Here is a 13,092-nt window from a genome sequence, read left to right as displayed (position 1 = left end):
GTCTTGCAAAGACTGTTCAAGTATGAATAACTTACTGGTGTGAGCAGTTGCACGGAGCTTTTTGTGAGTGAAAATAGTGAATTATCATGAAATGAGGATAGTGGAGTGCTTTCCTGTCCCCTCTTATTAAGCAGAATCGGTAAGTCCTGTGCTCAGGCCACAACTTGATCTCTTACATAGAAAGTGCTTGGATTTGTTTTTGCATAACTATATGTTTGTTGTTTTTAATGCTGCAGACAGACTATCTTCTCTGCATTTATAGCTTATATTAAAGCGTGTATTTCCTTTTCTTTTTCCAGGGTGTCACTTTAACAGCAGCTATTGGAGGTGCTGACATGCCTGTAGTTATTACTGTCCTGAATAGTTATTCTGGATGGGCTTTGTGCGCTGAGGGGTTCCTACTGAACAACAACTTGCTGACTGTTGTTGGTGCACTCATTGGCTCCTCTGGGGCCATCCTCTCTTACATCATGTGTGTGGTAAGAATTGAGTAGAAACTGTGCTTGTTTTACCAAATAGTAAAAAAAAAAACTTTACTTGGAATGTTTGCTAGGAAGATAAGCAATCGAAAGACCAGACTACTAGGTATTTAGAGACTAGAAAGTTCCTGGTTGAAAATGTTGAACGGGATGCAAGTCATCTCTCTTTGGCTTGGGAGAGATACCTACTTCAAAACTGAATAAAATTGAGGCAGGCCTTTACGCTGACTTAGACGTTCAGTGTGAATCGAAGTCCAGCACATGTAATCATACCTGTCCGGGTTATCTTTCTAATCATGTTGCTCTGCAGTGTAGTTAAGTTTGACTTTGATGCTTTATCAGCAGAAAATATTTTCAATAGTGAGTTCCTACAAAACCTACAGTGTGCGCGGTTTGATTAGAGATTAACTTTAAAGTGTAGCGAAGTGTGCTAAACGCTTTGTTTGGAGAACAGTTACTTTGAAGTACCACGGGGTGGCAGCAGGCTTGCATTAATGTGTTACTGATACTGCTTTCTGAATCAGAGCGAACTTAAACTCCCTATGTAGTCGTATTTCAGTACTGTAGTGGTCTGTTTTTTCTGGAACAGAAAAGTCTTTTTTTTTTTTTCCTCTGTGTGTATTTCCCTGTTATCCTCTAAGATGGAGGGGGTAATGACTTAAAGAAAAGTGCTTATAATGCAACAACTGGTAAACTGCTGGTGCTCTGCTGTATAATTCTGTTCCACCTTCTGTTCTTGAATTCTTTTATGATCTGTGTCACTGTCCTATTATCATGATATTTTCCTATGATCAGCCATGGCTGTCTTCCTTCACTGTCTATGCTGTTGAATTAGTATCCCACAGATAATGTTCTATATCGTCATTATCTCTTTTGAACAATTTCAGGAAAACGTAAACAAGTTTTTTTTTTTTTTTTTTTTTGTTACAGCTTCATGGTAGTGAGTCCAAATGGACAATCCCAGGTGTGAATTTTTAAGAGTCTTGTTCTCTCCTGGATATCTTGTGTCCTTTCCAGAAGAAAATCAGATCATATGGCATATGAGACACTTTTACATTTCTTTTTTTGCATGCAGTTGGCAGTTTAGTCCATAGTAGAAAGTAGATGCTTATGGGACAATATAGCTATACAAGATGTGTTCTTTAGACTGCAGATCAGATTCTTGCAAGGAACTGGAAAGAGGCTTGATAAAAATAAAATCTTTTGGGTATGTGTTTACCAGTAGGATACTCACTCCATAGTTTCATTTTTCTTTTCCTGTCTCATTTACTTTTTTTATTGTTAGCTCCTCTCAGTTTGCACACACCGCAAGTTTTGAGATCCTGGCACCTGTTGTTTGGAGGAGCCTATGTAAATTCAAAGCCTGCGGTTGTAATTCACAAAATAGTTATGTTGTGGTAGAGGGGTTCACCTCTACCTATTTCTCAAACTTAAGTTTAATTTCTGAGATAAAATTCAGGAAATCTTGTGCTATCACAGCTCAGTTTAGACAATTACAGTCAGTCAGTCAGTGTTATTGAAATCAGTATGTATTTCTGCACGATAAACAGTATAACTTGCTTCCAGAGCATTATTCTTTTCGGCTCTACTTGCATTAATGGAAATTGTTATTTAAAAAAAAAACATTATTATAACCAAGGGATGCAGCATCTTTGTCTGCAAGTTGCATTTCAGGAGAAAAGCTGCTCCAGCTGCTCCTCTTAAAATTTTTGCACTCATCTGTTTGACTCCCCCCCCCCCCACCCCAACTCATCCACCTTTTGTGGCTATTAGTAGGGTGAATTAAGGACAACGAATTTAAAACAAAAAAGCAAAGGTGTGTACTGTGTGTACTGTTAGATCCTCATTTTGTGAAATTTGGCTTCTTTTACAACATCAACTGATCTGAAAAGGACAGGTTGTGTTAATTTTATTAGCACATCCTTCTCCCTGTTTTTTGTAGAGTGAATATGTGATCATTCCAAATGTAGAATTAGAATCTGTATGTTTGGGAATGGTTGGTGGGAAAAGGCTTCAGATAGGAGAGGAACTATTAATTGGATGGGTGGTGAGGAAGAGGATGAGCAGATGATGAAGACAGAGCAAGAGAAGGGACAAGTGTTACAAGGAATGAGGAGCGTACAGTCTTTAAGACTGTATGAGCTGTGTTGTTCACGTGGGCATGGTGTGGTGCGAGAAGACTTGATGTTCTCAAGGATCAATGGTTTGGTTTTCCGTGCGCTGGAAGCTCCAGGGCAGTATCACCTGTGTATGCACAGCAGAAAGAGCTCTTTATTGCTAGCTGGGTTGTCTGTGAATGGTGCAGTCAGGACTTTATTAATCTGTGTTTCTGATCTGTGGTGGTAAACAAGGTGGGAGAGGGTGTAGAAGGCTTGCCACACCGTCCTTGTACTGCATAGGCCCTTAGTTGTGTTGGTTAATTGTTGCTTAAAGAGATCTCAGCTCATCTTGAAGACTTCTGTACTACCCTCTTTTTGCCAGGCTTCTCTCCTCTTCCCTTGACTCTCTGGTACATAGCCAGGCTAGGATGCTTCAATCTCATGCTTACCCTGTGTAGAGTCTCAGATGTCTAATAATATTTGAACTTTTTCTTTCCTTTGGCGTGGCTGCTCTTTAAGAAGTTTGTTTTAATTACTGTTGTTTGTTGGTTTAGAAGAGAGTTTAAAGTGCATAGCTTCTTGTAAAATTAGCCCAAATGAGTGTGCAATCTCTGAAGAGTGTGTTTTTCTGTCCAGACTGTCTTATTTGACATTTAACTTCTGTAATACTATTGCTGCTAGTCTGTATTCCTCTGTGAAGATTTAATATTGCGATACGTATCAAAAGCAATGTGCCCTTAAAGGATGTGAACTACTACAGTCACTGGAAAGGTGCTGATTCCAGAGAGCCTACCTGTGGGCCTAGTTGTGAGTCTTCCTTATAGTAACTCAAACATTGATGAAGTACCAGGGCAAACAAAGTTCTTCTAAAATTTTTGTGGTGCTGTTGCTTATTTGCTAGATGAGGAATTTCAGAACGGCACATCTCAGGCTATAGCAAAAAGCTCTGGAGTTGCATAATATGACATGTAAGTGGAAACTATACACTTGGAAGCATATTTTTGCATGGGTTTTTCTTCTTGCTTGTATGTGTGCGTCTCCACATCCATCCTTAAATTTTGCTGTGGTTTGTAACCTGGTGCAGCAGATGGATGACACATGTTTAATTAAAGAACTAATTTATTCTTGTTCCTTTTCTGCTTTCTAAAGTTTTGCTGACTGCAGTTGCAAGTTTTACCTACTTCCAAATGTTGCCAGATATGGCTTTAGGATCCTGCTTACAAGGAGATGTGCCAGGGAAAGAGTTTAGCCAGTGGGTTTTCCCTAGCTATGCATCTGCAGAGCTGAATTCTCAGGACTTGTTCTACTCTTGAAGTTCCTAGTTTAAGATCTCATTTCTCCTTAGCGCTCTGCCAGTAAGATATTGGCCCTTCTGAGTTCATTAAAACTTTGTTTTGATTTAGCATTGGTTAGTTTTATGTGGCTGTTTAGCTTTGTTCTCCTCTTTTCTGGCTTGATGCTGTAGGAGCTCTGTTTCTGTACTACCTGTGAGAGCTATGTAGTTTCCATGCTGTCATAGAGCAGTTCTGTGCTTACGTGCTGAATTGCTCAGTAACTCCGGAAAAGTACCTGTGTCATCAAGTATATGCTCTTTTATATTCCTCCCTTTCAGATCAAAAAGTTACCAGTATTTGCTGAGGTTGGTAGTGTTTCTTTTCTTTTCTTTATTTATTTATTTTAACCTCGGGGAGATGCTGATTATCTCTTATTATATGCCTAACAGATGGTATTGGGAGCTGATGTTTGGCTGTCATCGTTTTAATCTAGGTTTCTGTTTTAAGGAGTGTTTTAAGAAGTTTTGAGTTATAAGCAAGCAAAACTAGCAGACAAAGCAAGACTATTGTCAGGAAGATTTTAGTATTTCTAGAAGTTTGCTTTATGGACATCTCTTCTCTTTTGTTCTTGGATTTCATCAAGATGATCAAAATTCTCTTGTCTTCCAGGCTATGAACCGTTCCCTTGCGAATGTGATTCTAGGAGGCTACGGCACCACGTCAACAGCTGGTGGGAAGCCCATGGAAATTACTGGAACCCACACAGAAATCAATTTGGATAACGCAGTTGAAATGATAAAGGAAGCTAGCAACATTATTATTACCCCAGGTAAGATGCTCGTGGTTCATACAGTAGGATGTTCAGTGGATATGTCATTTAAATGAAACCATAATCCATCTTGCAGTTGTAAGATAGCAGCAGCGTAAAAGGTGTTGTGCAGCCCAACAGGGATCGCGGGAGGTCTGTTTTTGTTCCCAGTTTAGTCACCGTTCTTCTGCGTAGGTGTGTGTGTATGTCACTTTATCCTATTTATTTAGATTTTAAATTGTTCAGGACAAAGGCTGTCTTTTGTAAATTATGTGTACAGTTAGTTTTGTGTACAGCTGTTATAGTGTGAGTTTCCAAGCGCTACCATAGTGCCAGTCTTACCAGTAAGAAATTCTGTCCCTTAAAATACTGCGACAGAGGATTCATTTTGTGCTTCTTGCACAATTTACTTGCTTAATTTTGCATTGTTTGATTGGGAAACCTGTAGAAAAACATCTAAATCCAAATTAGTGTCCAGTAAATAGTGGGATTTTTAAAGGGGAGTGGGGAAGCCTGAAAACCAATGCGCGCTCTCTAAAGCTCTTAGGTTGGCCATAGGCTTTGTATGGTTCAATAGCAGTAGTTCCTCTTAAGAGAAGTGAGGTGTTACATAGTTTAAGACTTATTTTGCCTCAGCAATTATTGTGTTAAATTTTATTTTAAAATAAAAAAAAGCTAAAACCGAAGTCTTTGCGTGTTTTGTTTCAGTTTAAACAAAAGCGTGGGTTAGGTAACGTTCTAATTTGGAAAGCTGATTTTGTTTCAAACAAGCTTACGCACATCTTCAAGAAGTTTCTCTTTTATTCCTGTAACAACATTAACCATTTATACTCTGTATTTTCTTTCTGGACATTATTGCTATACTGAAATGATTCAAACAGAAAAACTGGAAATATTGTTTGCTGCTAAAGACTATAATTGGCTACTGGATTTGCAATAGAGAGATCCAAAACATTGTTGAGGGTATGATCTTGAAGTGATCTGATAGTAGCCTCTGTGCCAATGTTTTGATGTGTCTATCTGAAATATTCTTTTCTGATAAAGTAATGAATTCATCTTTCAGTGAAGCTGAAATAAGTTGTTCCTGTGTAGCTTGACTGGTCAACCCACTGTACTGTTACTTGGTCAGGAGGCCAAAAAGATTAAATGAATTACAGTGATCAGGATGAAAACCCATGAGAAAAATGAGTACCTGATTCTCTTTTGATGAGAGATTCTGTTTGCTGGAAAGGTGTAAATGTATTTCTTCTTGTAACTCTTCTGTCTGTATGGAAAAATAGCTTAAAATGTGGATGTGTGTTTCAGGTTACGGTCTGTGTGCAGCAAAAGCTCAGTACCCCATAGCAGACTTAGTGAAGATGTTGAGAGAACAAGGGAAAAATGTCAGGTAGGTACTTTTCTTGTTGAAAAATATTACAGATATTTGGGTTTGGGGGGGTTAGGGTTTTTTGAGGTCTTTTGGTTTTTTTGATCCTCCACAAGTCTGTATTTTGGGTCTAATTTGTCTTTCAGCAGTCATTCTTACACTGATCTCTGTCTGAGAGATATCAGTTGGAGGAATGTTCTAGTCTTATTAACCTGTACCTGCATATGTAGAAACTTCGTGCTTTAGCATAAAAGGTATTTCTACCTCTTACTGATTTCGGGGAATTAAAATCTATTTATGCCTTTGTTAAATTTGGGTTTTGGAAGTAGCCCCAGAAGTTGGAGAGTAATTTTATTTCATTTTTTGTTTGGTGTCGTGTGGAAATTCACTCAAAAAGAATGGGTTTAACTTTTTGTTACTTTTAATTGTAACAACCAAATCTTACCACTGTTGTAAGGAATCTTCTTCTTTTGATATGGTCTGCCTTTAGAAATCGTAGTGCTTTTCTACAAAACCAGTGGTGAAGTTTTTTGAAAAGTAATATTTTATTGTAGTTTGTACTCTGCTTAAGAGAACAGCCAACTGCCTTTTCTACAGGTGGCGTTTGAAGACCTCTGTTAAAAGCAACTGCTTTGTGGAAACATGTTACTGTGAGGAGTAATCACAAAAGCTAACTTCCGTGCAGAGAGAATAATCTTTTTCTATGCTTGTGGTCAATGGAGAGGGAAGGAAAGACAGAGCAAGTCTAACTTAAGTGATCTGAATTGCCTTCTAGAGAAGCATCCGTTAAAGAAGATTACTTTCTAGGCTAAAAAACTTCAAGATCATAATTTCCTAAAGGAATGGGCCCCTCTGCTTGTGAAGCTGTTAGGGAACAGTTGGAAGGGTGTGATGGGAATAGTTGTGAATCCTAGGCAGGAAAGGAGGGTCTCCTGAAGTATGGAGAAAGTGTTTGCTAGGGTCAGTCTGGTATGACAGGAAAAAGTAGATCAGGTAACAGCCTCTGCAGCAACAGTAGTGGTAGTAAAAAGTATGGGCAGTCACATTTAGTTCTGTCTGGCCTGTTGGAAACTGCTGAGAAAATGTTGAGAATTGCACTAAAATATTTGATAGATATCCTTTTTCGTAGATTAAAACTCCACAGTCCACCTTGCCTTTGTACTCTTCTTTTCCTATAACCTCTTCTACACTAAGGGATAGCTAGGGACACTTAGTGTTTAGCAATAAGAAGTATCTTGCAGATGCTCAGAAGCTTCTAAGTTTGGAGTAAGAGGTGCTACACACAGTCTCTCTCTTAGAAGTAGATCTCTGTTCCTCAGAAGTCCTTGTAGGTCAATCTGTTTATCTTATGTTCACAGCAGGACTTTAGCTTCCATGGGATATGCTTCCTGATCTGCCTTTGACTCTTCCTAAGCGTCAGGGCTGTGGTCTTCTCTCACACCATACTATTAAGGTTTCTACAGTCCCATTTATTCAAAAGGAGCCACTGAAGACAGGGAAGTCTGAAGAGAGAAACTTTTGTCACTATTTTAATGTATCCTAAATCTTCAGACTCATAGAATGGTTGAGGTTGGAAGGTATCTCTGCAGATTGTCTGGTCTAGCCAACCCCTTGCTCTAAGCCAGGTCAACTAGAGCAGGTTGCTTAGGACCTTGTCCAGTCAGGTTTTGAATATCTCCAGGGGTGTAGACTCCAGAACCTCTCACAGCAATCTGTTTGTGTTCGATAAGCATTAAAACAGTTTTTTTCTTACGTTCAGACAGAATTTCCTGTGTTGTTCAATTTGTGCCTCTTGTCCTGTCACTGGGTACCACTGAGAAGAGTCTGGCTCAGTCTTATTTACTGCCTACCATTAGATATTTTTAAACACTTAAAAGATCCCCCTGAGCTTTCTCTTCTCCAGGCTAACCAGTCCCAGCTATCTTAGCCTCTTCTTGTATGGGAGATGCTCCAGCCTCTTAATCATCTTACTTAGGCTTACTCTTACTGACCTCCCATAAGTTTTTTGCTGTTGCAAGCAATACTATTTTAAGAGTCCCTTGAGCATTGCATGGAAAGATTAGTGGAGTGCATGTGGCCAATCTTGTGCATTTATTCTGCTAGATGCTGTTACAAAAAACAAAGATAAAATTTAAGTACCAGTATTGGCCTCAAGTTTCTTCCTGCTTCCATTTTTTTCATAAAACTTACAGGTATTGAAAGCACTGGAAGGCTACCATCATGTCTCCCTTGCTAACTGTTTGGGAAACTATTTTCTAATTATGGTAATTTAATATTTTCAAATGAAAATTGAGCCTTGACTAATTTTAAAAAAGACATTTGGACAGATGCTGGTTAATCAGACTCATTCTCTGATTTCTTAGTGTTTATTTCAACTAGATGGTGACTCTCCTTTGGAATCAATACTTTAGCAATTAGTGTTTTTTTTTTTTTGGTCAGTATTTTTCTAAGCTTCTATGAAAGATGCATATAACTCTTTGCAATTTTAGCAGGCTTGTGGAAGGGTTTAGCAACAGTTATGTGTTGATGTTCACCCGGAATGTTGCAATTTAGTGTATAAAACTGCTTATGTACTTGCATTTGCGTATGCATACGTGATAAATGAGGGGTACGTGCTAATACATCTGCTTCCTGGAGCAGCTCTCCTCGGAAGTTATTTCCCCATGCTTAGTATCAAAGCTACATGTGTCCAAATTGCATTTAAAATTTTGAAGACCTGTTACTTGTGCAACAAAGGAACCTTTCTTGGCTAATGTGATGACAGTGTCATGTGCTTTTGGCTTTCCTTTCAGAGCTGCTGTGTGGGCTAGCTTTGTTTTTATTAATCCTAGTGGTATAGGGATTATTGGTTTTGCCTTTTATGTTGGCTTTGCAGGGTAGAAACGTGAAGGAATCCTTGAAATAACTGGCTTATATTTGAAATGAGTCAATTTCAGGAAGGGATCACTGCAGTGGTTACCTAGTATTTTAATGAAATAAATCTGTATTTACAGTTTGTGGTAATTTAGGCCTTTCATCACTTTGTGGAGCTCCCATGGTGTTCATTGAGTGCAGCTGCTGTCCCTCTGGTTTCAGTAGGCCTGGAGTGCCTCAGGACCCTAGTACACTCACCATCCAGATGTAGTGACACTCTCACACATCCGCTGTGGAAGGGTGCCAGCATGGACATACGATTGTCATCAATTTGTAATGCCCATACCGTGCCAAGAAAAATTGCATCTGTCATATGGTCTTTTTTGCTTCATGGCTCATAATCCAGAGACACTGTTGTTTTCTTTTACTTTGCCTATAGCCATAACATTCTCTGTGAAGAACACAGATTATATAACATGATGTATAACCTTTTATGACTAGGGTTTAAATTTAGAAATACAGGAGGGTTGGGGGAGACTTCAGACTGTTTCAGTTATTAAATTGCATAGCTAACATCATCACTAACTTGAGATGGTCTTGCAGCAGATCACATCTTTAATGCATTACTAGGATCACAAAAAAAAACCCTGTATTTTGCTGAGCTTTCGTTATAGCTTTTTCTTGTTATAGGTAAAACAACAAATCTTTTCATAGGTTAAATCCCATAGTCTCCAGAATTCATTGGCCTCGGAGAGATTTGTGTTCTGTAACTAGTTTTGCAGTTCTACAAAGCTAAAACTGCGTAGATTGTTGAAGGCTCTCACCTTACCAGAGGTCTTTGATAAAAATGCTGTGTTCTTTGTAAGCCCTTAGTTGTGAAATTCTAATTTCTTCTATATAATACAGCTTAGTTTTATACATTCTCATATGTATGTGGGTAATCAACATTGTTCATGTCCACATCAAGTTAACTATCTTAGCATTTTCCACAGCATCACTTGCCTAAAGCTTTTTTTTATCAGTGTATTTCAAGTTCCTGCACAGTACTCATGATCGTGAAATTGAATCCCAGGGTGAAAAAACTCTTAAAACAGTGCTTTATATGGAGTTCCTGAATCTACTAACTGATAATTAAGGTGTGCTGGTTTTCTTGTAACTCATAGCTGAGGGAAATGCAGATTACTTTTTGAAGAGCCTTTCAAATTAGTTGCTAATAGGCTGTTTTATTATTGTTTGTTTGTTTTTTTGGTTTTTGTTTTTAATGTAGTTGTCTTTGGTAGACATCTTGCAGGACTTGCATTTCTATCTTCTGATACTGGGAAATACGATTACTTTTGAGTACGTGGAAACACTGATTTCTTACGTATTTGAAAATGTGACAGGATGGATTTAGTGTTGGATCTGCAATTTTGAATCTTTGTTTCCTCTGTGGCTGGTCTTTTAATGAAATATGTTCAGGATTCTGTTTTTCTCAGTAGTTTTAATTGCTTATGAGTAACAGATGATGTGGATGGATACCACTTGCACATTTCTTTAACTCAGTAAATCGATGAACTTGAATTGCTTAATTATTTTTAGTTTATGGTAATCTTTCTTTGTTGCTCTAAAAAAAATACAGTAGATTTTTAAAAGATGAGGAGGTAAGATGCTGCCCTCATCAATCTTAATATACTACATAATTCAGCTTTGCATGAAATTACTGTCAGTGTCTGAATGGCAACTTGAGAACAATACATTTTGATAGAGGTTTCCACCTGGGGTGTGTTTACTAGGAAGACACTAAGTGTGTACATGTACGTCAGTTCTGTTTGTTCCTTCTGGACAAATTAGCTGAGTGGGTTTTGAATTATTAATGCTGCAGGTGGAGGGACAAATGAAGTCCAATGGGTCTGTTAGCTCAAGTGCTCAATCTGTGCACCTAGAGAGAACTAGGAAACCTTGCTGTCTCTGAGCTGCTTCTGCGGGGATATAGGGGCTTAATGTTCCTGGGAGTGTAGTGTGGGTGTCTCATTGGTTCCATATGGGTCAGCTCAGCTCTAGTTATTAGCTCATTTTGTTGTGTTTTGTAGAGACGCGCTCTGTTTTGCGCGGAACCCATCGTTTGGGTTCCTGAGAGGTATTGAGCTAAGGTTTGTGCCATGTGCTTGGATCCAGTGTTGCTACACCTGCTGTCCTAAACCCTTGCACCATGCTGGTGGGAAATATGGAGAGTGCCAGCCCTTATTTAAGTAAGAAAAATAGCGGTTCGGTTATTAGCACACTCTTTCCTAGCTAACCCAACTCCAGCAGAGCTGCTCTGTGCTGAAATACTGCTTCTGGAGAAATCTTGTTGCCTGAGGCATGTCACCAGACCTGAGATAGCTGTGTGCTTTAGTGCTAGTAATCTGCATAGTGATCTGTATGTGTGGTACTGTGCTTTGATACTTAAGAATCTGTGATTACTGAGCACAGTGCTGTACTGCAACTGATGATGTGTGGCTGGATTCAAGCTGTGGGATATCTGAACGCTAGACTTCCCAGTTTACTGGGTTTTTTGTTTTGTTACCCTAACAGATTGTTGTCTGTACTGGGAGCAGAGGAATCATCTGTATGAAAGCCCAAATAAAGTGAATGGGGAGAGGGGAAAAAGAGCGTGTGAAGCAGAGCCCCTGGGTAAATTATTCTCTATATGCACGACTTGTAAAATATTGAGCAAGCTAAATTAGGCACCAGCCACATGTTACTTATATGACTCTGTCCAGCTTTGGCATAATAACAGGTATCCTATCTTTACATGGGTGAAATGATCTTGAAACACTTCTGCATTAGGTTAGGTACATGCCAGCTCTCTCAATGTTGATTACAAGAATATTATCTAACTAGTTGTAATAAATAAAGAAAAAAAGTAATTTCCTTCCTGAGATGCTTCAGTTATTCTTTAATGCAGTAGCTTTATTTTTTTTTGTACTGCTAACAGTAACTTTATTTGCCCTAGAATTTAAATGCTTTCTGTGTTAGAAAGGGCAATACTAGATATGCCATGTGTACGTCAGGAGTTCTAGATCTTTAGTCCAATTTAAGAAGAAAACGTTCTATGTGTATTACGGAAAAGGTTAGAAGTGTGAAATAGTTCTTCAGTTTACTGTGTTGTTTTTCTGAAGCTACCAAGAATCTGAAAGATGCTGAATGTCCTTTCCTGGTAGGCATGTTATTTAGGTGTGAAGTCTGTTAGTAGCAAGGAGGTATGCTCACTTCAGCTCTACATCTGCGAATTGGAGGTGACAAGCAAGGCCCATGTCATATAGTCAGAGTCAAGGTTCAGAAAGAAAATTCTCGGTGAATTTTGTGTTTCAGGGAATAGAATAGTGTTTCAAGTCAGCCACAGCATGATTGTGAATCTTAAGTTTTCAGTCTGCTCGTGCTTTGCCCCAAACAATGTCATCAAAATAGAAAGTCAGAAGTAGTGTGATACTTAAGGGGTTCTTGCATCACTGATATTAAAAGCATATCAAAGGAAAACTTAGCAATTTTTTACTTTAAAACATTTTCCTCATAAAACATGCCTCCTTTTTAAAATCATTCACATTTTGAATCTTTAAATGTGAATGGTCGTTTTGAAGAACTGTTGCTGTTGTGGGTCTGGGGCAGAATATACAGCTTCTGTTAGACCTGCTGTTAGCCATCAAGGATGGTACTGGCAGGCTACTGTCATATTTGGTTAATGGATTCTCAGAAGCAGACTTCTAGAAGTCATTTCAGTGGTGTGTTGTGTATGTGTGTCCAAAAATCTTGTGTGTGAGCAGCTTTCTCAAACTCTGTGAATACACAGAGTTTGGTTTCAAGCAGGGTCTGTCAGAAGTCTCTTAATTGCCGATCGTCCATGCCATGACTCTTCCTGGACCAAGATTGTTTGTCTCTTTCTTTCCTTTTTTTTCCTCTACCCCTTGCCAGCAATGGTGAAGTCAAAGGTGAAATTCATTCTCTTGGCAGTTTAAATTTTGGCTTTCCAGCCCTTAAAATAAGATTGTGTGTGTGTATAGTATTTAATAGAAACCTCACAAATATTTTGTCTTGTGTATTGCCAAAGCAGCTTTGGTCACAAAGAAGCTCAAATAATTTTATTAGGAACAAAAGAGAATTTTGCTGGAAAATCTATTTTCGCTGCCAGAGGAGTGATGATTTTCTTGAGTATACTTCAGAATAAGAGCTCTCCTGCTGTACTGTAAGTGATTGT

General features: G+C 38.6%; 1 protein-coding gene across 8 annotated transcripts in view; it reads left to right on the top strand.

Moving 5' to 3' along the window:
• Positions 1-13,092, top strand: part of LOC138060840 (NAD(P) transhydrogenase, mitochondrial) — a 46,256-nt gene that overhangs the window by 26,281 nt on the left and 6,883 nt on the right. For all 8 annotated transcript variants that reach the window (XM_068925663.1, XM_068925662.1, XM_068925668.1 and 5 more), the window contains 3 exons: positions 300-479; positions 4,522-4,681; positions 5,966-6,047. In XM_068925663.1, coding sequence (XP_068781764.1) covers positions 300-479; positions 4,522-4,681; positions 5,966-6,047 — 422 coding nt within the window. The remainder of the gene's footprint in view (positions 1-299; positions 480-4,521; positions 4,682-5,965; positions 6,048-13,092) is intronic.

This window comes from Struthio camelus, chromosome W (genome assembly GCF_040807025.1).
Source record: "Struthio camelus isolate bStrCam1 chromosome W, bStrCam1.hap1, whole genome shotgun sequence".
Classification (NCBI taxonomy): domain Eukaryota; kingdom Metazoa; phylum Chordata; class Aves; order Struthioniformes; family Struthionidae; genus Struthio; species Struthio camelus.
Note: the sequence above shows the minus strand (reverse complement) of the source record. Positions and strands in the feature narration are given on the sequence as shown.